This window comes from Anguilla rostrata, chromosome 8 (assembly GCF_018555375.3).
Source record: "Anguilla rostrata isolate EN2019 chromosome 8, ASM1855537v3, whole genome shotgun sequence".
Taxonomy (NCBI): Eukaryota; Metazoa; Chordata; class Actinopteri; order Anguilliformes; family Anguillidae; genus Anguilla; species Anguilla rostrata.
Window position 1 is genome coordinate 54,411,608 of NC_057940.1, and position 25,603 is coordinate 54,437,210.

Here is a 25,603-nt window from a genome sequence, read left to right on the forward strand (position 1 = left end):
ATGTCGTAGCCCTCCGGGGCTGTCTGTGGCAGTATAGCACGGTGTTAGCACATTTATTTAGATTCCGATAGGCCTATTTCACAAGATGGCGACCAAAACCGGACGTAGGGATACTTTGTTTTCGGTTACCGTTGCTACGGACGCAAGTCCATTTCTGACAGCGAAAAATTGAGCCTAAACAGCGACGTGTGTTCTCACAGTCCCTGATAGCTCTGCCAAAGTTCACTGTCCGATGTTATCCGCATTGTCGAAGCATTGCCAGTGAACGTTAAGCGGTCTAAAGTGGACAAGGGCTATAAATTCTTTTTTGAGAAGTTTATATTCGGTTATGAAGGTAAGTATAACGTTAGCTCTGGTTCACAAGAAAGCTAAATAGCTAGCTTGCTAACCACATCAAGTTAGCCGATTAAAGAGATGTTTCACTTCGACATAACAAATTATTTTCTGGAGGCGACTCCATTGTGTTTTCGTAGCGTGAAGCAACATCTTCTGTCCGTTAACAGCGTCTCTGTTCCTCTTGGTTGTCCCGAAAATGAATGAATAGGGAGCCTGACAACTGTGAGGAAAAGCGATTCTGTTAACATTGACGGTCAACAGGGGAGGCAAATGCTATGTACAATGTTAGGCTCCACAAAATTACTTGTTATTATACCGAAGTGAAATATCTCTGAACTAAGTTTTGTACTACCGTTACTATTTTGTGACATGTTGTTTGTGCTGTACTTGTTCTAATAAAGATTTATATTGCTTGTCAGATCGCCTGTGTAATGGTGTTCAGTTCACTACCGAGCTGTTTGTTTTCATCGCTGATAAAAACTACCCACACATTTTTAAATCAGCTGATATATCTTAAGTAGGCTTGTCGCGATGTCCGTCAATACATTTTGTAATTACAATTAACAACTAAAATAAACGTGCATCTGCAGTTTCAACATTGAATATCCAAATGTGCTTGCTAACAAGCTATCTGTCTAAAATGTAATTTGCTAATCATAACAAACATATAGCTCGCTAACTGATTTTATGACATTCCAAGTTCCAGCGCACACCAAACTACGGAGGAAGAGGTCTGCATGCTATTTCGCCGAGGCTCTCAACCAGGCGAACGTTTCCTGCTCCTGTTTACAACCTGAGCACTTCTCCAAAGCGCGCAAAGAGTACAGATGAGCTGCTTAAACTCTGAATAACTCGCGATGTCGGTGTTTGAGGTGCTTGGCTAAGTTAGCTAGCTAGATGCGTTTCCTCTTTCAGTTTGAAATGAGCAATGACAGTGTTTCCAAACGCGTTTTTGACAATGTTGTCTTGATTATATAACCATTTCTGAATATATAAATTCAATCGATTTATACAATTCCCCGTATATATTAATATTACAATTTTCCTTCTGAATATATAACATTGATATATAATTCAATTCTGGATATATAAGTACAATTCCCGAATATATAATTCAATTCGAATATATAACTTCAATTCTGGATATATAAGTACAACGATATATAATTCAATTCGAATATTTCAATTCTGAATATATAAATTACAATTCTGATATATAATAATTCCGAATATATAATCAATTCGAATATATAATTCAATTCTGATTATATTAATTCGAATATATAAATTCACAATATCTCACTGGATATATAAGTACAATTCCCGAATATATAAATTCAATTTCCGAATATATAACTTCAATTCTGAATATATAAATTACAATTCTGAATATATAAATTCAATTCTGGATATATAAGTACAATTCCCGAATATATAAATTCAATTTCCGAATATATAACTTCAATTCTGGATATATAATTACAATTCCCGAATATATATAAATTCAATTTCCGAATATATAACTTCAATTCTGGATATATAAGTACAATTCCCGAATATATATAAATTCAATTTCCGAATATATAACTTCAATTCTGAATATATAAATTACAATTCTGAATATATAAATTCAATTCTGGATATATAAGTACAATTCCCGAATATATAAATTCAATTTCCGAATATATAACTTCAATTCTGAATATATAAATTACAATTCCGAATATATATATAACTCGGTTTATAATCAGGCATATCACAAGACAGCCGTTTTTACTTTTTGGATAATTTCTTTTTTTTTCTTCATGGGCTACTGAGTGAGAAAAACAAGTTTAACATTAGCTTCAGTAAAATTTGACAGTACAATCAAGGATAAGCAAACAAAAACGTTAAATAATTAAAATTTGAATGAGGCAATAATTCGGACTTCATTAAGGGGTCCTTATTTTCTTGGTATTAGGACCTTTCAAGTAGGGGCACCAAATTTCACAGGGAATGGCCCAAAGAGCTAGAGAAATAGAAAATAATCTCTTAACCAGCGAGAGTTTCATAGAAACTCTTGCTGCAGCATGCGACAGAATACCGTGTTATGGCTCAATGGCAAGCTCCAGCGCACACCAAACTACGGAGGAAGAGGTCTGCACGCTATTTCGCCGAGGCTCTCAACCAGGCGAACGTTTCCCTGCTCCTGTTTACAACCTGAGGCAATTCTCCAAACCGCGCAAAGAGTACAAAGTACAAATCAAAATCAAACAGGCCTAGTGATTGTAACAGTTCTAGTTTTTTCCATTTTCGTACCGCACTCTAGTCTGAGTTGGCCTGCTTGAGAACGGCTAAAAACAGGTAAAGATGGCTAGCGGCAGTGCGCCTGCCATGACAGTTCCACCAAACATAGGCCCTACCACTCTTTGAGAAACAAAAAAATTATAATTCATGTGTATGAATAGTTTGCCCTTGGTTATATAATCAAGACAACATTGTCAAAAACGCGTTTGGAAACACTCATTGCTCATTTCAAACTGAATGAGGAAACGCATCTAGCTAGCTAACTTAGCCAAGCACCTCAAACACCGACATCGCGAGTTATTCAGAGTTTAAGCAGCTCATCTGTCCTCTTTGCGCGGTTTGGAGAAGTGTCTCAGGTTGTAAACAGGAGCAGGGAAACGTTCGCCTGGTTGAGAGCCTCGGCGAAATAGCATGCAGACCTCTTCCTCCGTAGTTTGGTGTGCGCTGGAACTTGGAATGTCATAAAATCAGTTAGCGAGCTATATGTTATGTTATGATTAGCAAATTACGTTTTAGCCAGCTAGCTTGTTAGCAAGCACATATCTGGATATTCAATGTTGAAACTGCAGATGCACGTTTATTTTAGTTGTTAATTGTAATTACAAAATGTATTGACGGACATCGCGACAAGCCTACTTAAGATATATCAGCTGATTTAAAAATGTGTGGGTAGTTTTTATCAGCGATGAAAACAAACAGCTCGGTAGTGAACTGAACACCATTACACAGGCGATCTGACAAGCAATATAAATCTTTATTAGAACAAGTACAGCACAAACAACATGTCACAAAATAGTAACGGTAGTACAAAACTTAGTTCAGAGATATTTCACTTCGGTATAATAACAAGTAATTTTGTGGAGCCTGACATTGTACTTACATAGCATTTGCCTCCCCTGTTGACCGTCAATGTTAACAGAATCACTTTTCCTCACAGTTGTCAGGCTCCCTATTCATTCATTTTCGGGACAACCAAGAGGAACAGAGACGCTGTTAACGGACAGCAGATGTTGCTTCACGCTACGAAAACACAATGGAGTCGCCTCTAGAAAAGAATTTGTTATGTCGAAGTTAAACATCTCTTTAATCGGCTAACTTGATGTGGTTAGCAAGCTAGCTATTTAGCTTTCTGGTGAACCAGAGCTAACGTTATACTTACCTTCATAACCGAATATAAACTTCTCAAAAAAGAATTTATAGCCCTTGTCCAGTTTAGACCGCTTAACGTTCACTGGCAATGCTTCGACAATGCGGATAACATCGGACAGTGAAAGTTGGCAGAGCTATCAGGGACTGTGAGAACACACGTCGCTGTTTAGGCTCAATTTTTCGCTGTCAGAAATGGACTTGCGTCCGTAGCAACGGTAACCGAAAACAAAGTATCCCTACATCCGGTTTTGGTCGCCATCTTGTGAAATAGGCCTATAGAAAAAGAAATGCTTCTACAATATCCCATAATTCCTCGAATTTCTACGCAAACCAGCGAACCAACAACACAAGGCGGACATCATGGCGGACGTACTGGACCTACACGAAGCGGGAGGCGAGGATTTTCCTATGGATGAGGATGGTGATGGTAAACTTTAATATGGGTGTTACTGATCGTGGTGGTGGGATTCCGTTGATTTGCTTTGCTATGCCCTGCGCCGTTTTGAACCGTTCTGTTTGTCTTTGTAAAGCACGTTCTTTGGCCTGTAAATGGAAGCTATGCTAACCCATCCTAGCTAGCCTATCTGATGTGACTCACTTGTTATGAATGGAACGTCATTATCAAAGCAAAGTTCTGTGTATCAAACGTTAGTATGGATGTTATATTTGTGGCGTTTACTGGTAAAGTTTATAAATATGGGTAGTTATTCCAAACTCGTTAAATTTTGCCATGCTAGCTCGTTAGCTCAGTGTCTGGAAAGCACCGGTAGCTTGCTAGTCATGTAGCCCAGCAAACTATCGTTAGTCCAATTTTCCATTCGTCGAATGTTCGTTTTAAATAACGTTAGCCTGTGTGCATAATAAAAGTTTGCTAGCCTATTGAGCTGATGGTTTAGATAACAGCAAGTCTTTTGATGTTGAGAGTTTGAGCGTCGTCATACGCGTAGACCGATGGCAAACTTGCCTTGCTAACTTTAACCAACAGGTTTGCCATTGTTAGCTTGTGGCTAACGTTTCACTCTTTAACGTCCCCTTTTTTTAACTCTGCTCTCTGTCTTGCAGAGAGCATCCACAAATTGAAAGAAAAGGCAAAGCGGAGAAAGGGACGAGGATTTGGATCGGGTAAGTCTGAATTTTGTTCGCACCCACTGACTGTAGACTGACAGACTAACTGACTGAAGTAATTTAACGTTTTTGGTGGGCTTTTCCCTAGACGACGCGGCCCGGTCACGAGTGCGTGAGGATTACGACACAGTAGAACAGGACGGCGATGAGCCTGGGCCACAGCGATGTGAGTATCAACGGTTTCGGCTGATATACTGTATATAATGTCTTGATGTGATGTATTGCCTGAAACTCGTCCACATATCACAGCAGCAAGGAAAGTAATTGTTGCATTAAGGAGAGCAGTCACTGGGAATTAAACGAGAGTGTAAATGAGAATTGGAAACCTGGACTGAAGTAGGATGGATTCCTACAGCCTAGCTTCCTGTTTTCTCATTTTCTGTTGTTATGGCAGCGGTGGAGGGCTGGATCCTCTTTGTGACCGGGGTGCACGAGGAGGCCACTGAAGAGGACATCCATGACAAATTTGCAGAGTTCGGGGAGATCAAGAACCTGCACCTGAACCTGGACCGGAGAACAGGCTACCTGAAGGTCAGACCCCCCCCCCCACATCTGAATGACAGGACCCTATCGGTCATGAGCACAGCTGGAAGGTCCAGGGGTGAGAAAGTAGGAGTCCTGCCATGTGTGTCTCCCGCCCACGAACTCAGCCAGCTTATTTCACAGATGAGCTGAAGAATTCTGCTAATTAGCAAACCCAGGTAATTGGGACAAAATACTGGGGAGGACTTTCACTTTCTGTACCTGGATTTCCCACCTCTGATCATAAAACCATTTAAATAATCCCTGCTGCAGTTGTGCCGACTGACTTTGTGGTTCAGGTGCGTAATGAGAATGAATAAAGAAGACTGTAAATAATCTTGTCGCTTAATGGAGATGGAAATACATGGTGTTTCCTCCAGGCAAGTCTTCCTGCTGGCTTGTACTGGTTTGCTCCAGTTTGTTCTGGTTCTGGCCGGTTTGTGCTGAGCGCGTTATGTCTTCTCAGGGATACGCGCTGGTGGAGTACGAGACCTACAAGGAGGCCCAGGCGGCCATGGAGGGGCTGAATGGACAGGACATGATGGGGCAGCCAATCAGCGTGGACTGGGGCTTTGTTAGGGGCCCGCCCAAGAGCAAGAGGAGGTGAGCGCCGTGACCTACGACCCCTTTCCCCCCGAGACGTGGACCAACCGCGGCTTCCCATTGGTGAAGAAGCCGTGATTGGTGAAGCCTTGGGGAATGGTCACTATTTTTGTGTGTCTGGAAAAAGGTCCTGCATGCAGTCTTGCATAATATGTGTTTTGAGTCCTAAACTCTATAAATGTTGTGTCTGAGGTGATCTTCAAGCTATTTCTTCTGTCAGGATGGGACTGTTCTTCCAGACAGTGCTGGTTTGTTGTAAAATTGACTTCTTTTTTTTTTTTAGCAGATTATCTTAAGATTTATGATCTCCAAAAGTGTGTGCAGTTCTGCTTTTTGCCCCTGATGCGTTCATGTTCTGAAATGCTGCTGAACTGCATGCAGTGTTGAAATGTTTTGTTTGAACGGTTGCCGTTTTCATGTGCGTTTTTCTCCCATGACTAGGGGTGGGCGGAGACGCAGCAGAAGCCCTGACAGGAGGCGGCGCTGATTCCCGCCATCCGCTCTGCTATTGGCCGAAACAGTGTCGCTGAACCCTTCCTCATCCAATCGGAGAGAGCGACACAACCAATTTTGCATTTTTAAGTCGACGATTGTGAATTCACCACTTAACAGTGAAATTTGGCGTTTTCATGCCTTTCATTTTTTTTTCTTTATTGTTTTTCTAGATCTTACCGATATGTAGCATGTCATACACCTTTTTTTAATGTTCCATTTCTAAAGCGGATATACCGTGCTTCGTGTACCTAGCAGAGCTGTGTGAGTACCTCGTCCTCTATACTCAATACTGAAGAGCAGTATATAAGTATATATCACAGTGGGTCTAACTGGTGTGTGTGCTGTATGCCATCTTTCCTCAAACCAACATGACAGTAGTTTGTTTTGGACCAAAGCGACAAGTACCTGAATTTATCCAAAAAGAAAAACAAGTCAGCTTTTGTACGAGGAAAACAATGGGGGGAAGTGTAGGATTTGTAGTTCCTTTGTTTATTCCCATTTGTAGGCCACTTGTTAACAGTGGCTGTTTCTGTGTAACTTAGCTGAATTTTGTTTTGAGGCTGAACTTTTTTTTTTTTTTCCGCAAGTCTGTAAGTTTTGTAAGTGTAAGTAAATGGTTTTGTTTAACTTTTGACATGCTGAATTAAATGTCCTTGAAATCCACAAGCTTCCTTTGTCTTTGCAGCTGCTGTTTATGTCTTTTGGCGTAATGTATTCCGCCCGCGTTTTTGCATCGCAGAAATCATAAGACCTTGAAGGAGCGATGACTGAAAATGGTGACGCCATTGACTTTATCCCCTTGTCACAACAAAATGTTGTGTATTGATTTTTATGGCAGTGCATCCAATAATTTCATATGTGAAAGAGAAAGAGGTCATTGACCTTTCCCTGGGGCTGCACTGGGGTTGTTTCTGCTCATATTCTTTAACCTTTTGGGGTGTAGGTTTTTTGGAATGTTTTTCCAGATTTTTATGTCAAGTTCTGCTTTCTGTTACAAGTAGTGATTGTTACATCAGCATTAGCATATTCAGTTACAGAACATTCTAATCACGTATTTGTGATCTCACACATTTGTGTTAATGGGTGCTGGAGGCAAAAGTATTGCTTTTTATATAGAGTGTTTGCACACAAGGTCCCACCGCAATGCCCATCCATCCATTCTCTGTGCACTCATCCTGGGCAGGGTCGCGGTGGTGCTGGAGCTTATCCCAGTGTGCACTGGGCAAGAGGCAGGAACATTCCCTGGACAGGCTGCCAATCTATCACAGGGCACACACACCATTCACTCACACGCTCATACTTATGGGCAATTTCAAGTCTCCAGTTAGCCTAACCTGCATGTCTTTGGACTGTGGGAGGAAACTGGAGTTTCCAGGACCTTCTTGCTGTGAGGCGACAGTGCTACCCACTGCACCACCATGCCGCCCGCCTGCAAATATGGAGGGAAGGCCAGGGAGCGTGGGAGCTACTCCGGAACTTTATGAGGACACGGCTTGAACAATGCATGCTGGGACAAATGACAGTCTGGACCATGATAATTGCCTGGTAAAGAAAGGGGTTTTTACAGGGTCGTTTACAAAATGGATGACCCTTGATGCTTCAGTCACAGGATTCCCAGGGTAGCAAAATAACTTGCTGTCAGAGGTGTAAAGTCTAGGGGTCAGAAAGTTTAGTCCTGCCATGTTTTTCTTCCATCCATGAACTCAGCCAGCTGATTTCAATAATTCTAACTCCTGTCAGAAGAAGTGTGTTAATTAGCATATCCAGGTGATTTGGAACAAAATACAGGTGAGGACTTCTTTCAGAACCTGGACTTCTCCACCTCTGGTTACTGTTAAAATCTATCATAATCGTAGTACTGAAACTACACCCTTTTTTTACTTGTCCAACAGGGGGCGCCTGCGTCCATTTGTATTCATACCAATGCGCGTTTATTACTAAGGTGTTAAATACCAGGAGCGCTAAAGATGTACTCATTCAGTGGCTTAGCGCTTATTGACAGGTAGTCCATATAGAGCGCCCAATTCTTTAGACACGCTAGGCACACTTACATAATGCATATGACACTTGTGACAACACCAAGAACAATAGTGGACTTGGATTGAAATGGCGTTCACAAGACAATCCTAATTCCTAATAAGTAAATACATTTTTGAAACGAACCACGAACGGGGAGATGTATTGATTGGACCAGAGACGCTTGTACGATTTGCAGCCGACAAAGAAATTATGTGTAGTTGTGTTGCGGTTTTACAAAATTGACTTGAACTTGACTAGAATTGGAAAACAGTATCGGAAACAAGCTGCTCACATGCCGATATTTCAAGCAATCCATGTTTTAATTTTACGATATATTAGGCTGATATTGCGGTTTTTCTACCTACTGCGGCGACTCGTAAATAATGCTCACTAAAACAGCTTGCTCGCCCAAACACCCTGTCCTATGGAAGGCCTTCCATACTGTCCACTGTCCTGGTAGTGACATCATCCTCTTACAAGAAGCTTTCGCACAAAATGTCACTCAAGCGCACAGTCTAGCGACTGGGTTCTGGAATCCACGATTACGTCATTGTGTGTTTGTAGCCAATTGCTGTATTAAAGTGTAACCACTCTTCCACTGCGATTGGATGATTTTTTTATTTGGGAAGGTCAAGTAGACTTCAAATTCAACGCCTACCCATATCGCTTCATTGTTATTGGTCTAGAACTGTCCCATGTACTGTGTAGACCAAAGGGGGTTGTGAACGTTGAGTAACCGCTTAAAAAATTCTCGCGTACCTTGTCATCGACCTCGTCCCAACCAATTCACTGCCCATCAGCTAGACATGATTCTAGGATTGGATACTTTTTAGTCAGTAGGCTACCAATCCGTAAACGCAAAGCTCACCTGTGCTCAAGGACTATTGGCACATCCCTATGGCAGTCAGGTCTTTGCGTTGATTGGTGAACGAGAAACGGTTGGGTCCCTTCAGGTGGGCGGGCCTAAGTAGCGCCTGGTTGACATTGTTGTTGTTATGAGTAAGTGAGAAGCTCATATTAGGATTGAATTTTCTTTTCCCCACGCTTTTTGTATATTAGCGGCGATCGGAACTGGTGATCTCTAAAGTGTGGACGTTACAACTGAGAGACAAACTGCTGGAAAAACGGTCTAGGGGAGATGAGAGACCGAGGCCGCTCAGGGTAAGCATCGGTGTCTATACTCACATTATCTTTAGAGTTGTGTCAGTTTTCTAATGTGGCCTATATTAAACACCAAAATTGTTGCCGATACGGACTTCTGGTCTTTTACATCGCAGTTCCTAAAATAAACCGAACGGGTTGTTTGGATATGCCTGTAATACATCGATGTTTGCCCCTTCAGGATATGTTAGCTGGCTTGCTAGGTAGCTAGACGGTGCAAAGTGACTGATTGTAATGGGCTCGATTAGCTGGTTAGCCGTGCTGTTGCTGGTTAGCTAGCTTGCAACTTAGCAATGGATCTGTTCCTTGTACAAGCTAGCTGGAGCTTTCGTGGTCTTCAGACGATTATTTTGTTTTACACAAGTAAAAATATAAATTGGAACAATTTGTGGGTTAGTTGCACGGATTTTTGAACGGCCAGCCACAAAAGTAACGCTGATATTAAACAGCTTGCTAAGTTAGCCAACGAACTTTTTTTATTTTTTTTTTCTACAGATATAATTTGTAGGTCAATTTTCCCCTTACTGGCTTGCGTTAGTTTGTTAGTCAACTTTCAGTAAGTTGTTAGCCCGGGTGACAAAAGTCATTCTATGAAAATTAGGAAAACTGGTACGCGGGTGGGGGACTTGGTGTTCAGGCTTGCTAGAAAGCCATCTCGGCTTTGTGCCTTATCATTCTGGTCCGGGTCTCTCGAAGTGGATATGTATTTGGCATTATCCAGACAGCAAGCAAGTCTGTTTAGAAAAGATGTAATTATTGTGTAATACTAACTACCCTAGCTCTGCTTATCTGCTGATTTTGATAGCCAGCGTTAGTCAGACTTCGGCTGTGATATTCTTAGCTGGTTAGTCAGGTAAAATAACGTCCCAGTTATGCGTATGCAGTATGAGATGGTCTCTGTCGGATATTGGGTCTGTTTATTCATGTGATGTCTGAGTAAACAGCTAACATTTGGCTGATGGCGTAAAGTCACACGATTCATTCTTGTCAGCGAAAGTGCTGCAGAGCCTGCAATTGATTGCTAGCCGAAGTTAACCAGATTGTTAGCATATCCCTTCTCTCTTTAACAGTGGCTACCGGTATGCTCCCCGATCTACTGCAAGTTATTCAGCTGTGAAAAGCGTCTTCAGTATGCGTAACCTGGAGAAATCACAACACAGATCAGGACAAAGTCGTTGTTTGCTTTGTAACTGCAGAAAGAACAATCTGTATGCTTGTAAAGGGACGGTGCCATACGCGTACTTGCTGGGTTTGCATTTTTCACTTGTACAACTTAATACTTTGACGTGTTCCTGTGAAGATGGACACATGCGTTTTAGTTCATAAATGTTCATTTGTAACCTAACAAGAAGTGAGTGACGAATCAGGACTAGCTAGACACGATGGGCTTTTGTTCTGAATAATTTCGTGCGGAGTATCTTTGGATCGGAGGCTGACGGTGTTGTCTGGCCTCTTGTTCGTCTTCCTTCTCTTCCAATCAACTTGACAAAAACTGGTATTTATATTATCACGATATATAAATACAGTTAAGGCTTAAAAGTGTAGAGTTTATGTCAAGAAGGATAAGTGTTTTTCAGTTGCTTATGGAAGACTCGGGCGTAATGTTACCCCGTGACAAAGATACATTTTTACCGGAGCATGTGATTACGTATCGTCGGGGAAATGAATTATTCTGGAATTTCGTTATCCAGATCACGCCTATGTCCGTAATGCGATGTTCTTAGCTGCAACATATTTTCAGACAATCAAAGAAATTAAACTCGGTGTTCATTAAGGGAGTTATCACCCTGTGTCTGACAGTTGAGTTTAAATGCTTGCAGTGGAGCTGAATACGAATGCTAGCTTTTTACCCATTTATACCTTTGCAGGCAACAGTTTTATAGTTTTATAGTTTAATGCACATGTTATATTTGGAAAAGAGATGACGCTGAGGTAATTGCAGGGGAAGTGTTTCTGCCGGAGAAAGTATACACTGTAAGTTACCGTGAATCAACAGAAGGACAGCCAAAACCACAGCAATGCTGGTGCTCTGAATCTGGAAAACATGAAGTGCATGTACGTGCACACTCACACACACACACACACACACACACACTCACGTACACACTCACACACACACACACACACACACACACTCTCGCGTACACACTCACACACGTACACACACACACACCCTCAAACATGCAGAAGCCGCCTCTTTACACTTCCCCATGCCCAGGACGAGGGTCAGGGGTGTTGGGTCAGTTAACTGCTCAATTATTAAACCCTGTCGTCAGCTGGGCTTTTGTTAACCCGGGAGCGCACGCTGTCAGCCATTCTGAAAGGAGAAACTGGGTCCGAAAACTGAGCTCTTCAATGACTGCCCGCTTTCTGTGTGTGTGTGTAGGTGTGTAGGTGTGTAGGTGTGTAGGTGGGTGCGTGAAAATGAGGGAGAGACTACAAATGAGCGTCGTGTGTGTGAGAGACAGACAGAAAGTTTTGAGTGTGTCTTGGAGATAATTGTGTGTGTATTTGTGTGAGAGTGTCTTCAAGAGTATTTTGTGTGTGTGTGTGTGTGTTTGAGAGAGACAGAGTACTGGGCGTGTGTTTGTCAGGGAGAGGGAGAATCGGGTATGCGTGTGAGAGACGGTCCGTGTTGTCCAGTAACCATGCCTACACAAATGGGAGTTTTGAGTGATTCACGTGTTTGCCGCGGATGACCTCGTAACGTCCTGCCCCAGTTCAGCTCGGGGAAGAGCTGCCCTGGGCACAGTGTGGCTGGGAGTGCCTCTGCGGACAGAAGGCACCGATGCAGCACCATAAAACCATAAAACCATAAAACCCGCTCAGGAAGCTGCAGACCGCGGCAGCGCGGTTTCAGAGTCCCGAGTGCCCGAGCTTAACGGACCCGGTGAGCGCCCCGGTCCGAAACGCGCCAGCGAGGACCGGACTGAGCGCGCTCTCCGATCCCGAGTGACTCGCGCAGCTCGCGTTTTTGACCGGGCACTCTGGTTTCCTCCCACACCGAAAGCAAAGACGTGCGTGCCATGTTAGGTACACTCCTGCCGTTGCCTGTGACCAAGGCACCGGCCTCAGAACTGGAGCTGGTCCCCGGGCGCTGCACTGTGGCTGCCCACTGCTCCTAAGTAACTAGGATGGGTCACATGCAGAGGACAAATTACCCCACGGGGTTCAGATAAGATAAGATAAGAGAAGTGCATCTTATCTTATCTTGTGGCTCTGTCCTGTGCAGGAAACGGCCACTGCATCATCCTCTGAGTGACAGAACCGGAGTACTGCTGTCGCTAGAGCGGGCCTCCAGCTGCTTTAGCTGTTCCCACTGTTCCTGCTTCTCCCACTGCTTCAGCTGTTCCCACTGTTCCCGCTGTTCCCACTTCTTCAGCTGTTCCCACTATTCCCGCTGTTCCCACTGCTTCAGCTGTTCCCGCTGTTCCCACTGCTTCAGCTGTTCCCACTATTCCCGCTGTTCCCACTGCTTCAGCTGTTCCCACTGTTCCTGCTGCTCCCACTGCTTCAGCTGTTCCCACTGTTCCTGCTGCTCCCACTGGTTCAGCTGTTCCCACTGTTCCTGCTGCTCCCACTGCTTCAGCTGTTCCCGCTGTTCCCACTGCTTCAGCTGTTCCTGCTATTCCCGCTGTTCCCACTGTTCCCAGTGTTCCCAATAATCCCGCTGTTCCCGCTGCTCCCACTGCTTCAGCTGTTCCTGCTATTTCCGCTATTCCCACTGTTCCTGCCATTCCCGATGTTCCCGCTGCTCCCACTGCTTCAGCTGTTCCTGCTATTTCCGCTATTCCCACTGTTCCTGCCATTCCCGATGTTCCCGCTATTCCCGACCTGCTGTCTGCCGAGGCTCCCGCGCCATCTTTATTAGCCGCTAGCGGAGCGAGGCCACGGCGCTTTCCGCCTGGTCTCTCTCGCGGGCCAGGTTCTCCAGGGTTGGGCAGCCCTGCTCTAGCTGCTGAATGAGGCGTGCTTTATTAGGTGTGGAGTGAAGACCTACAGGACAGTAGATCTCCAGGAACAGGGTTGGGCAGGCCTGATGTAAGGCATCTCAGATCCAGGATCAGTCTTGCTTACTGAGCGATAGTGGACAGTGCTCAGATGTAAACAGGGTGAATCTGACCCTAGATCAGCAGGCCCATTCAGAGACTCTGGGTCTGTGCAAGAGTACATTTTGGGTGCACTGTTTCAGGCCTGTGCCCCCATTTATTTTACCCTAAAATGTATGTATTTACACGCAACCCACGGCAACGGAATTAACTCTGACACGAGCGCGTTTTACGCCGAGAGCGAGCGCGCACGGGGTTCTGTCCAGGGCGTCTCCGCGGCGACGCAAAAAGGGCTCGGGCGCCGCTAATTAGCCTAGCCGTCTCTCGCTGCGGCTTTCAGCAGGAACGGGGCCGGGCAGAGCTGGGGTGCACAGACATGGGCGAGCGCCCCGGACCGGGGATCTCGAACCCCAGTCCTGGTGAGGACCCCCCTGCCCGTGGGTGTCCGTTTCGGTGCCGGTTTGTTTAAGCCGTTCGGTTCGTCCACAGATCAACTGAAGAGTCCGTGCGTGTGTAACCTGTTCCCAAGCGCCTAAAATAATTGCTCTTTGAAAGGAAAACACCAAAAAAAAAAAAAAAACCTGCAGACGCTGGTGCACTCATACTTTGGCAGTATGTATCTATGTACCTCGCGTCAATAAAGCTAATTTGAATTTGAATTTGAGATGGAGAGAGACAAAGTCAGACTGAAAAAAAGAAAGAAAAAGAGCGAGACTGGCTGATAGAGTGACTGGAGGGAGAGAGAGAGAGAGAGAGAGCAGTACAAAAGCCAGCAGTGTTTTGTTGACGTCAAATTTTTTGAGCAGTAAAAACAAACTCTGTGTGGAATTTAATTAACATGTGACGGGATCCTCCCCTTTTTTTCCGGCTTCCGTGACAACAAGAGCTGCAGTTCGGTGTCAGGAAGGAATGTTGTTGACGAAAATGGCCAACCACCGCCCTCAAACCATTTCAGCATCTCCAGTCCCCCCCCCCTTCAGCCCTGAATGTTATAATTCCTCGTGATAACTGCTCCTCAAGCTGGGGGGGTGGGGGCAGGTGGGCTTTTATCAGTCCTCTGTTGGGTAGGGCTGCAGTGAGCTGTCACTCAGTGACCTTTCTGAGCCAATCAGAGTCGTTTGTACTGGAATCCCTCTGCTGTGATTGGCCTTTCGTGCGAGTTCCTGCATCACAAGCTTTAATTAGACTGAGCTGTGCGTGTGGAAGCGCGTCTAAATTGTGATGTCACTGCATTGGGGGGTCTGTACTAGGCATGCAGATTTTCAGTGCAATTTAAATACATTTATCAACTGGCATGACCAAAACACTACCGTTGTTGCGTAAAACCTACCAAACTTGGTTTTATCTGATAGTTCATAAAGACAATTTATCTAGAAATGTAAGCAAAATGTTCTTGAAAGGGGAAGGACTTTTGTTTTGTTCGTTTCGCTCGCTAGTCTTTTGAAAATTCCGCAAAGATGTCTCGGGTGGTCCTCGAACCCCAGTTTGGATGCCCCTTTTATTTATTTTCTGTCGTTGTGTTTACTTGTTCCACAAACAATATTTTAGAATTTTGGACGTTTCCAGTTCAAGCTGGAAGGGTGCCGTTGGAGAGCGAAGTGAGAAAACGCTGACTAATGGGTCACACGCCCTCGCTACCAGAACCTCCCGTCTCCTTCAAAAAATTCTGCCCCTCCCTCTTCCCCCGCGGTGTCCAGGTCCCATGCAGTGTGACCACAGAGAGCCCAGCCCCGGAGGGGCTGGCCAGGGATGACATCACAATCGCCGCTGTCAATCCCCTTGGTTACCTGGCAACGAGCACGTGGAGATTCCCGTGCGCTGGGGGGTGCGTGGCCCTTTAAGAATAAGAAGCAACATTTAAATCTTTAAAAAATATATATATGCAAGCTAGTATGCATAGAATCACAACATTTAAAAAAAAGGTTTTTAAGCCGTTTCTGTTTTTAAATGATATATTTAAAAAAATGAACACTGAAGAAATAATAGTTAAGTAATGAGCGTGAATGGCTGGAAAGGGCAGTAGCCAGGATGCTGACAGAATTGAAAGGCACTGAATTTAGAGCGAAGACAGTCCTGAAATGCCTCGTGATCTGGGCATTCAGGGCTGTGCAGATGCCATGGATGTTTTCAGGCTTTTTGTTACATAATTGTTCAGCCTGTATAAACTGTTTTCGGAGCGCATCTGAGAAATGATTTGCAGCAACGCGAATTGCATTAACTTTCATTTTCACACTGGAAATTGGATCTGAGAAGTATTTTTATTTTATAGAAGGCTGTCCTTCATGCTTATTGATGAGATGGAAGCCTTTGATTTTTCTCTTTTTTAACTGACGAGTGATCTAATTTTCTGACACCTCCAGTACCTTTTAACCCTGTTCCAACTCCTCCTGCATCCCATAACACCCCTGTTCTGACTCCTCCTGCATCCCATAATACCCCTGTTCCGACTCCTCCAGTTTCTCAGAACCCTTGTCCTGACTGTTCTCCCACGACACACCCAGTCAAACCCCCGACACTCCCTTTTAGTCATGCAAAATGAGCAATTATCATCTTATAGTGCTGGGCGATATATCACAATGATAATTATCACGTGCAATAATGGTAATAACGCATTGCCTTTCTTCTAATTAAAGGAGACGAAAAGAAAGCCATTACACGACATTGTGGCGATGGCGGGTATTGCATGCGGTGCTTAATATCGCGATATATCGCCCAGCTCTGGTCCCCTGTTGTTCTGGAATTATGGTTGGTTGGACGCTGGACAGAGCAGTGTTTGTAGTTCCTGTGTCATTGCGTATTGTGCTTCTGGCGGATGGCAAGAAGGGTCAGCCGAGACCTGATGGCATCGCCTTGACGACGGCGGTGGAGCGTCGCCGCGGTCGGCAGCCGGGCTCCTGACGCCACGCCCGGGCGCGGTGTCCGCGTGTGAGGACTGCTTTTCCCGCGAACGCGCCGGGGAGGTTGCCTGAGGCCTGGCAGGGCCTCGGGTGACAGCATCGCGCCCGGTTTAGGGCGTTAACAGCCCGCCCCCGTCAAACCGGTCCGACTGGGTCTCCCTGCCCCGCCGCCGTTTGAGGCTGGCATCAGGACTGCTGACTCGGCTTCTTTGCGTCTGCTGCATGAAACTGCACAACGCGCGTTTGTGTGGAACGTGTGTGCGGGCGGAGTTGGAGCCTGTGCGTTTGTAGGTGGAGCCTGTGCGGGTGGAGGTGGAGTGTGTGCGTTTGTAGGTGGAGGCTGTGCGGGTGGAGGTGGAGTGTGTGCATTTGTAGGTGGAGCCTGTGCGGGTGGAGGTGGAGTGTGTGCATTTGTAGGTGGAGCCTGTGCGGGTGGAGTGGAGCCTGTGCGTTTGTAGGTGGAGCCTGTGCGGGTGGAAGTGGAGTGTGTGCGTTTGTAGGTGGAGCCTGTGCGGGTGGAGGTGGAGCTGTGCATTTGTAGGTGGAGCCTGTGCGGGTGGAGTGGAGTGTGTGCATTTGTAGGTGGAGCCTGTGCGGGTGGAGGTGGAGTGTGTGCATTTGTAGGTGGAGCCTGTGCGGGTGGAGGTGGAGCCTGTGCGTTTGTAGGTGGAGCCTGTGCGGGTGGAAGTGGAGTGTGTGCGTTTGTAGGTGGAGCCTGTGCGTTTGTAGGTGGAGCCTGTGGAGGTGGAGCCTGTGCGTTTGTAGGTGGAGCCTGTGCGGGTGGAGGTGGAGCCTGTGCATTTGTAGGTGGAGCCTGTGCGGGTGGAGGTGGAGCCTGTGAGTTTGTAAGTGGAGCCTGTGCGTTTGTAGGTGGAGCCTGTGCGGGTGGAGGTGGAGCCTGTGCGTTTGTAGGTGGAGCCTGTGCGGGTGGAAGTGGAGTGTGTGCGTTTGTAGGTGGAGCCTGTGTGGGTGGAGGTGGAGCCTGTGCGGGTGGAGGTGGAGTGTGTGCATTTGTAGGTGGAGCCTGTGCGGGTGGAGGTGGAGTGTGTGCGTTTGTAGGTGGAGCCTGTGCGGGTGGAGGTGGAGTGTGTGTGCGTTTGTAGGTGGAGCCTGTGCGGGTGGAGGTGGAGCCTGTGCGTTTGTAGGTGGAGCCTGTGCGGGTGGAGGTGGAGCCTGTGCGTTTGTAGGTGGAGCCTGTGCGGGTGGAGGTGGAGCCTGTGCGTTTGTAGGTGGAGCCTGTGCGGGTGGAGGTGGAGCCTGTGCGTTTGTAGGTGGAGCCTGTGCGGGTGGAGTGGAGTGTGCGTTTGTAGGTGGAGCCTGTGCGGGTGGAGGTGGAGCCTGTGCGTTTCTGTGAGCCCGGTCTGGAAAGCTGATGGTTGCTTCTGTGAAGGCATTCATTCCCATAGGGCATTTTGATTGGTTCCCATTCACTCCTATAGGGCATTTTGATTGGTTCCCATTCATTCCCATAGGGCCGTTTGATTGACGGCTCCTCCTCAGCCCCGTGTCGTACAGGAACTGCAGCCTGCGTCCAAGCGCTCGATCGGCGCTCCCCCTCCAGGGCTCTACAGTGCCCCCATTTTAGGAGAATATGCTCCTTAAAATTGATGTGTACTACTGGAAAAATAATTTAGGAGCACATCTAATTGGGATACATTAGTGTGCTCCTAAATATTTCAACTTAGGAACAAATGTGCTCCTCTGGGAAAATGTTAGCACAGGGCCCTGCCCTCCGCCCCGCTTGTCATCACAACAAACTGGCTGTGTGGCCACAACACACCCGATCGGTCCCGCCCACGCGCAGGGGTGCGGACGACGTGGTGCGGAACGGGCTCCTGGGGTGAAACCGCAGTTTTGGGAGGTTCAGGTGTGTAAGCCAGGTGCGGTGTTTCACTTGTGATGGAGTACGCCGTTTCAGAACGTTCTGGTTCAGGTGTGTAAAGCAGGTGTGACGTTTCACCTGTGACAGACCGCGGTTCCAGAACGTTCTGGTTCAGGACTCCTCTTTTTGTAGACGTCTGAAATATTCATGGCAGGCTTCTCTGAAGGGTTCCCCCCTCTCGCCTGGTTGCCGTGACGATTTGTCGACAGATATCCGGTGTCAGGTACTGGCCTTTAATGGCACCGAGGTGGACACCCCCACCTTCGTATGCTCCGCCTGGGGCTGAGTCATCTTTTCTTTTTTTCTCTTTTTCATTTCGCTTTGTCTTGCCTCGACAGGCTCTGCCCGTGACTGTTCACCCCGGGAGCCTTATTTTTGGCCTTCTCGAGGCAGTCGTGAGATGTGCCAGGCAAGGTGGATTTGTTTTTTTGTTTTTCTCACTCCTCACTGAGCTTGTGGTTGGGTGGATGTCATGGTGCCATGGGAAGGTACTTATTCATGCGCCCAGTGCATTGTGGGTAAAGATCTGGCAAGCTTCACTGCCTCCACTGTGTAGCAGTTGCTCTGGGAGATGGCTGAAATATTTCCCCCTCCACCCCACACATAAACGGGTGCCTACACAGGCTTCGTCTCAGGACGTTTTTAACAGAAATACTGCAAGTGAAAGTTCTAGAAACCACCAAAGGCAAACTTCCTTTAGCAGTATTTAGCATTGTCTTTTAATTCTTCCTGAATCACACATTTATGTTTGCTGTCCCCGAAAGGCCTCTCAGCTAGACGAAGAGGCAACAAGCTGTTGCCCCGGGAACCGACAGCTTGGCTGTTAAACGCACAGCTGAACACATCAGCGGGCCTTCCAGGTGGACTTCTGGTGGAGCCAAAGGCACATGGCGTCTCGCAGAGCAGTGTGGCCTTTGTGCGCAACTCATTGACTCATTGGGGCCCTGGGCAGCGGAGCAATGCTGTTTCAGTGGAATGCGGTACAGGCCTTTGCGCAGGTGCAGAAAACGAGAGGCGCGAACATTTCGGCTCTCCCCTGAGTCGCCTCTTGCGTGACCGCTAAGCCCCGCCCTCACGGCGAAGCTGTCATTCCTTTCCCTTTCACGTCGTGTCTTTGTGAAATGTGCAGAAGTGCAAATGCAAATGCAAATCCCCAAGCGCCTGTAGGACTGTAGGCATGCTACACCACCACAACTTGGCTCGTGGCCATTTCCTTTGGCTTTGGGCTCCACAAATGGTTTAGTGTCTGTGGCCAGGTGTCCACCCTTCCAGCGGTTCGGGACCCCACCGATGTCACCACTCAGTCTATAATTCGATCATTCAACATGTGTAATATCTGCCTGAAGAAATTGGTAGGCACACAAACCATCACAGACCATGAGAGGGTTATGATTTAGTTGTCCTGGGCTAGGCATGTGGGCCATTAAATCTTCATGACATCTGCTTCTGACCTAATGTGGTTTAAGAGGGTAAGTCGTCTTTCGGCAGGCCCTGAGAGTGTTCATTTAAGCACGACTGACAGCTCATTACAGTTCAGAGGTTTGCGATTATGGTCAGAGAATGGAAACCAACATGCAGAAGAAGGCCTGTGATGTGGATGGACCTGTCCACACAAGTTCTAACCTAAGTTCTTAATTTAAGTTCTTGGTTTACGTCACTGGTTGGCGAAGGTATCTGCACATGTTCCTTGTTTTTACAAGGTCTAAATTGTCTGCAGATTGGAAGGAGAACTGCAGGGTATCGTGTAGATGATGCCGGCTCTCCTTGGCTGGAGCTGGAGACTGCTGATTTGGAGAAAGGCGATGTGTTAACCAGCTGAAGAATTGCCTGTTTACAGCAGTCGTAAAACCAGGAATGAGGCGTTTTCTGTGGACCGCCGTGGGAAGGGTTGCGAGGGCGATAATGAGGTCTATTTATCACCCATTACATCAGAGATCCTTTATTTAAATGTTGGCCCGAGTTTAGCAGTGATGTCAGCCCCTTTCAAGCGTAAATTTAGCACCCATGGTCTTGCCTAAGTGCAATATAAAGTAATAATTCCACGGTTAACTTGCACTAAAAATCTATGTTATGTAATGATATTCTTTGCACGTCAGGTGATAGGTGCCGAGAGTGACACACCCGGAATCTTTCCCTCCGGCACCTTCCGAAATAACATCTCTGTAAACCCTGGAGTTATTCTCACAGTGTTTTGGGTGGGGGGGGATGGGTTGCAGGAAACGCTTAATGTTATGAAGGGGAATCTGATTGGTTGAAGGCGTGTTCTCGGTGACCCCCGGCTCTTACCAGCGTTGTCCTATGAGCTCAGGGTTTTGGTTGGCACTCGTCTGGGATCCTCAGACATGTTAAACTGGTTTCTTGCTGCCAACCAAAACACATCCCACAGCATGCTCCTTCCGTAGGCCTGCAGAAATATTCCATCAGTACTGCAGCTATACTCTTTTGGTACATCACAGGAAGTGTGCTGGTACTTCATGGGGCTGGACTTCACAGGAAGTGGGCCTTTAGGTTTGTGGTCAGAACTCCACAGGAAGTGAGCCTGTTGGTTAAGAGTCAGGGCGTCACAGGAAGTGGGCTTGTACGGTAGTGATCAGGGCATCACAGGAAGTGTGTCTGTAGGTTTGACGTTAGCAGGCTACAGGAAGTGGCCCTGTAGGTCAGGGGTCGGCACTCCACAGGAAGTTGGCCTGTAGGTCAGAGGTCAGGAGAGTGGTCCCTGGAAGAAGAGTGTGGCCTCTGTGCAGGCAGGGGACCCAGTTTCCTACCATCTGAGCTCTTTCATCCTCTTCCTCCTCCTCCTCTTCTCACACACTTAACCTTGTTATCTCTGAATCGATCCTCGGCACTGCTCTTAGTCACCAGCTCACTGCCCTCGAAGGATGACCTCATGGGATGATGTCAACCCCCCCTGCAAGACACACCCATGTCAGGCTGGTGTTCTCAGAAAACGCTTTTAGAATAGGAGTTATTGATGAGCAGTCGTACCGAAACACTTGCTTGAGCGTGCACACACACACACACACACACACACACACACACACACACACACCCCGTACAACCTCGCACTGTAGTCCAGGCCATTTCCTAGGGCGTGTGTGATGGTCTCCAGGGCTGGCTCAGTGTGTTTACGCAGTGCTGTGTTCATGACATGATGTCCCGCACAGAAAAGATGCACTTCCTGTCGACGCTAGCTGACAGAAGAGCGTTCAGCGCTGACGTGACGCGTCAGATTATCTCAATGTACGCGTTGGCATACGTGGATTTCGGTTCGTTGTTTGAAAAAAAATTGATTGTTGAAATAAATGAACCTAACGGAAACTCTGAAGACAGCCAGCGTTTTCTTTCCTTCTCTTGGGTTGTGTTTCAAGTTGTTGCTGCTTTCATGTTGTAATCACCTTCATGTTGTAATCATGCACTTGGGTCTGTGTGTCCAGTGTTCTGTATTGTCTTACACTGTCGTAGTTAGTTGTCTGTGTTTGTCTTGCGCTACCATGATTGGTTGTGTTTGTCTTGCGCTGTAATAAAACGTGTAATGGCGAGAGAAATCGACTCGCTGGTGTGTTCTGGGTGTGGTCAGTTGGAGGAGGTTTGTGTCACAGAATGTTAGATAGTGCCGATGTCGTCTGACGATTCTGCAATCGCAGGTTAACACACATTTTTGTTGTCCGGGTAACCTTTGTCTGGCTGTTGGTGTTACAAAATGTGATAGCATAGTTTTGGCCATTGGTTTTGGTCATTGTAGCAGAACTTGGTGGAGACTGGCGGCGCCTGTTATTGTGATTGGCTGCGCTGCCCTGTGGGCGCTGTCAACAGCTGCACGTGTCGGCGCAGCGCAGTGCTCAGGGAACTGGGCTTCCGATTCAGGGGCTGCGGGTTTGATTCCCCGATGGGGGCGCTGCCTTTGTCCCCTGATGTTGAAGCCGTCCTGTGGGTTGTCATTTATAAGCCTATTTTTACATGCATTGTTCTGGTCCTGGTGGTAGTAATTTATGGTCCAGCCTTGTTTTGTTTCCTGTTGCACCTGGCTTCAGTTTATGGAATTAGATAAGAGTGGGAGGGGCCAGTTTCCATACAGGTGTGTCAGGTGAGGCATGCTGCTTTAAGTTGGAAAATGAGGCCCAGCTCAGTAATGTGTGTTCAGTGGAGCCAGGATGGCGGACATTTCATTTGAACCGCATCTGTTGAATGGAATATTGGAATACTGATCATCTTTTGTGATCTGCTTCTGTATTTTTTATTTTTTTTATTTTTCTATTACTGGCTTGTTCATTTTGAATTGAAAAATAAATACCTTTCAGTTCAGTTCGAAGGTTTGTATCAGAAGTTTCACCTGGGCTTTACCAAAAGCTAAAGCAAAGGAAAGTTGCAACACTTGAGACATACAGCTGTATAAATTAATTGCATATTATTGCAAAAATATATATATAAGCTCTCTAAGTCACTGTGGATAGGTATTTTGCTAAGTACCTCAGAGTTTGTATTTTTATTTGAGTACAAACAGAAGTGCCGTTGATTGGCGAGATAAACGACGAGGTATTCAGGCGTCTGGACCCGCCCAGGAAGTTGACTCTGAGATTAAGTACGGCTTTCGCTGGGGCGTGTTGACCCAAGGAGGAGTGTTCATTACACCACAGGGGAGGACTGTGAGCGTTGCTGTTTCGGCTTAAAAAGGGTAAACGGAAAAAGGTGACATCATTTCCTCCTCCCTGTCTGTGCAAGACTCCTACTCTAAAGTCAACATCAGCCAGGGCTGAAAATATCCACAGTCTGTGTATGGTATGTGTGTTCAGTGACCAGTTCTTGACCTTTGCTTACCAGTAACGAGTTCATGACTTTAGCTTACCATTGGCCTGTTAATGACCTTAGCTTACCGTTGGCCTGTTAATGACCTTAGCTTACCATTGGCCAGGTTCTGACCTTAGTTTTCTGTTGGCTGGTTCATGACCTTACTTTTCTGTTGGCAGGTTCATGACCTTAACTTTCTATTGGCCCGGTTCCTAGCCTTCGCTTACCGTTGACCTGTTCTTGACCTTAGCTTATGTATTTTCTCTAACATCTCATGGATGAGATTTCAGGAGTCAAAGTACTTTTCATCCATTAAGTCAGAACATTTGGAAATACCCGAAGAACCTTGAATTATTTTCTCCCTCTGCAACATCTGAAGTTGTCTGCATAAAGGGGGGAGTGGTGTGACCCAAACGGCTCCCAAACCTTACCTTCCTCGCAGTCCTTTGGCCCATCAAAACACTTCTTCAAAGTCGTAGGCTGACTTCTCTGAGTGAAGCCATTTTAAGGCACTGGTGTCTCAGACTGTCTCCTGCACCTGTATGTGTGCAGGGGATCTTCCTGTACGTGCTGGAAATTGGAAAAGATGACCCTTGACCCTTGACTGTCTTGAATTTCCAGAAATATCAAGCTGTATATCAAGTGATGAAGGTCAGTGGTCAACCAAAAGGTGTAAATCCTAGTTAATCTCCCTTGTAGGATAGCAGTATTTCTGCCGTGCCTTGTCAAGCCTGGAAGTGCGTACTCCATGTCCTTCAGATGTTCACTTGAGGGCTCATTTTAGGTCGGCTCCTGCTTTCTTTCCAAAACATTTCAGGTGCCTGTGCTCATGGACTTCACTTGATTTGTTGAGTCATCTGAGGATTATAATTGAAGCTGGTGATTGCAGGCCGGTGAGACTTCTGGGACTTCTGTGTGTGTGTGTATTGTGTGTGTGTGTCTATTGATAACCGTTCCCATGTATAATCAGGCACCAGATATGCTCTGTAATTCAGTAGTAGTGCTTGCTGCGTAAAACAAGGCCACCTCCAATTTGCTTTTCATCTTAATTAATTTGTTCTCTCTACCTCTTCTCCCTCTCTCTATTTCTCCCTCACTTCTCCCCCTTCTGTCTCTTTCTTTCTCTCCCCCTCTCTTTCTCTCCCTATCTCTCTTTCTCTCCCCCAGTTGTGGCTGTGAGTGTTGACCCTTGCAGAGCAGAAGAAAGGTCCCACCCTGCCCTGCCCTGCCCCGCCCACTGCCTCGCCCCTCCCCCCCTCCCACAGTCCATTTGGGGGGGGGAGTCCGGTTCCCCGGCCTTGCTCCGCACCGACACCCCTACCCACCACCGCGTGACTTCATGATCACATGACTGTGGACATGGACGCTGTCCTGTCCGACTTCGTCCGCTCCACGGGGGCGGAGCCAGGGCTGGCCCGGGACTTGCTGGAAGGTGAGGGGTGAGGGGTTAGGATCTGGGTCTGGGTTCCGGTGAAGAGGAGAGGGATAACAGACTTTTTACTGACCACCTTTACTGAAACATTTTAATCGATAAGTAATTCAGACAGTCAAATTTTACTTAAGTGTTCTTACTTTAAGAGTTCTTAAACAGTTTAAGAAAAGAACTTAGAGTTCTTTTACTCTTAAATCTTTTACTCTTTTACTCTCAACTGAAGCTGTCATCTCTGGAACTTGTGTAAGCATATGCTGTAATAGTAATTTGGTGGCATTAACTAATCAATCACTTGGCAGTCAAGCGAATGATCGGTCGCAGCAGTGCAGAGGGAGGTGGGGAGGGGGTCGGAGAGAGAATAAAGCCCGGTGATGTAATGCTGTATGAGAGCTATGTATACAGTTTAGTCGCCGATGACATCACGCTTTCGCGCCGCAGGTAAGAACTGGGACCTGACGGCGGCCCTGAGCGACTTCGAGCAGCTGCGGCAGGTGCATGCCGGGAACCTGTCCTACGTTTTAGGGGGGGAGCGGGGGTTCCGCCCCCCCCAGGAGAGGGAGGCGGCCAGGGCGGGCCGGCCCATGCTCCAACGGCAGGACGACGTCGTGCAAGGTGAGGGCGGGGCTAACTCTGGCCCCTCCTACAAACCCTGCCTCCATTACTCCGCCCCTACCCCTATTCATAACTCCTAGCCCCTCTCGTCCCTCTATACCCTTTATTACAACTCCGCCTCACCCATTCTAACTCCCCTATACCCGCTTTATGTCTAATCCCTAACCCCTTCTTACAACTCCACCTCTATACCCTCCTTGTACTGACTCACCTAACTTTTACTATCTCCACTCCATACTTATTTCCAAAT

At 46.6% G+C, this 25,603-nt stretch overlaps 2 protein-coding genes across 3 annotated transcripts in view; both read left to right on the forward strand.

Annotated features, from left to right (window-relative positions):
- The first annotated feature begins 4,031 nt into the window (after positions 1-4,031).
- On the forward strand, positions 4,032-7,182 carry LOC135262109 (RNA-binding protein 8A-like). 2 transcript variants are annotated; one of them, XM_064348961.1, is made up of 6 exons: positions 4,032-4,192; positions 4,834-4,893; positions 4,985-5,062; positions 5,291-5,427; positions 5,885-6,021; positions 6,463-7,182. In XM_064348961.1, the coding sequence occupies exons 1-6, from the start codon at positions 4,132-4,134 to the stop codon at positions 6,506-6,508; spliced, it is 519 nt and encodes a 172-aa protein (XP_064205031.1). In that variant the 5' UTR covers positions 4,032-4,131; the 3' UTR covers positions 6,509-7,182. The 2 variants fall into 2 exon arrangements, with proteins under 2 accessions (XP_064205031.1, XP_064205030.1); XM_064348960.1 differs by having other exon boundaries at positions 4,042-4,198.
- A 2,277-nt stretch (positions 7,183-9,459) lies between these two features.
- Positions 9,460-25,603, forward strand: part of LOC135262110 (OTU domain-containing protein 7B-like) — a 28,135-nt gene continuing 11,991 nt past the window's right edge. The window contains exons 1-3 of the mRNA XM_064348962.1: positions 9,460-9,696; positions 24,477-24,741; positions 25,180-25,353. Of these exons, the coding sequence (XP_064205032.1) occupies positions 24,657-24,741; positions 25,180-25,353 (259 nt within the window). The 5' untranslated portion in view covers positions 9,460-9,696; positions 24,477-24,656. The remainder of the gene's footprint in view (positions 9,697-24,476; positions 24,742-25,179; positions 25,354-25,603) is intronic.

Excerpts from the sequence above, each read along its gene's own strand:
- LOC135262109 (XM_064348960.1), top strand. The coding sequence starts at position 4,132 with ATGGCGGACGTACTGGACCTACACGAAGCGGGAGGCGAGGATTTTCCT. Across the intron at positions 4,199-4,833 it reads TATGGATGAGGATGGTGATG|AGAGCATCCACAAATTGAAA; the intron begins GTAAACTTTAAT and ends TCTGTCTTGCAG. Across the intron at positions 6,022-6,462 it reads CCGCCCAAGAGCAAGAGGAG|GGGTGGGCGGAGACGCAGCA; the intron begins GTGAGCGCCGTG and ends TCCCATGACTAG.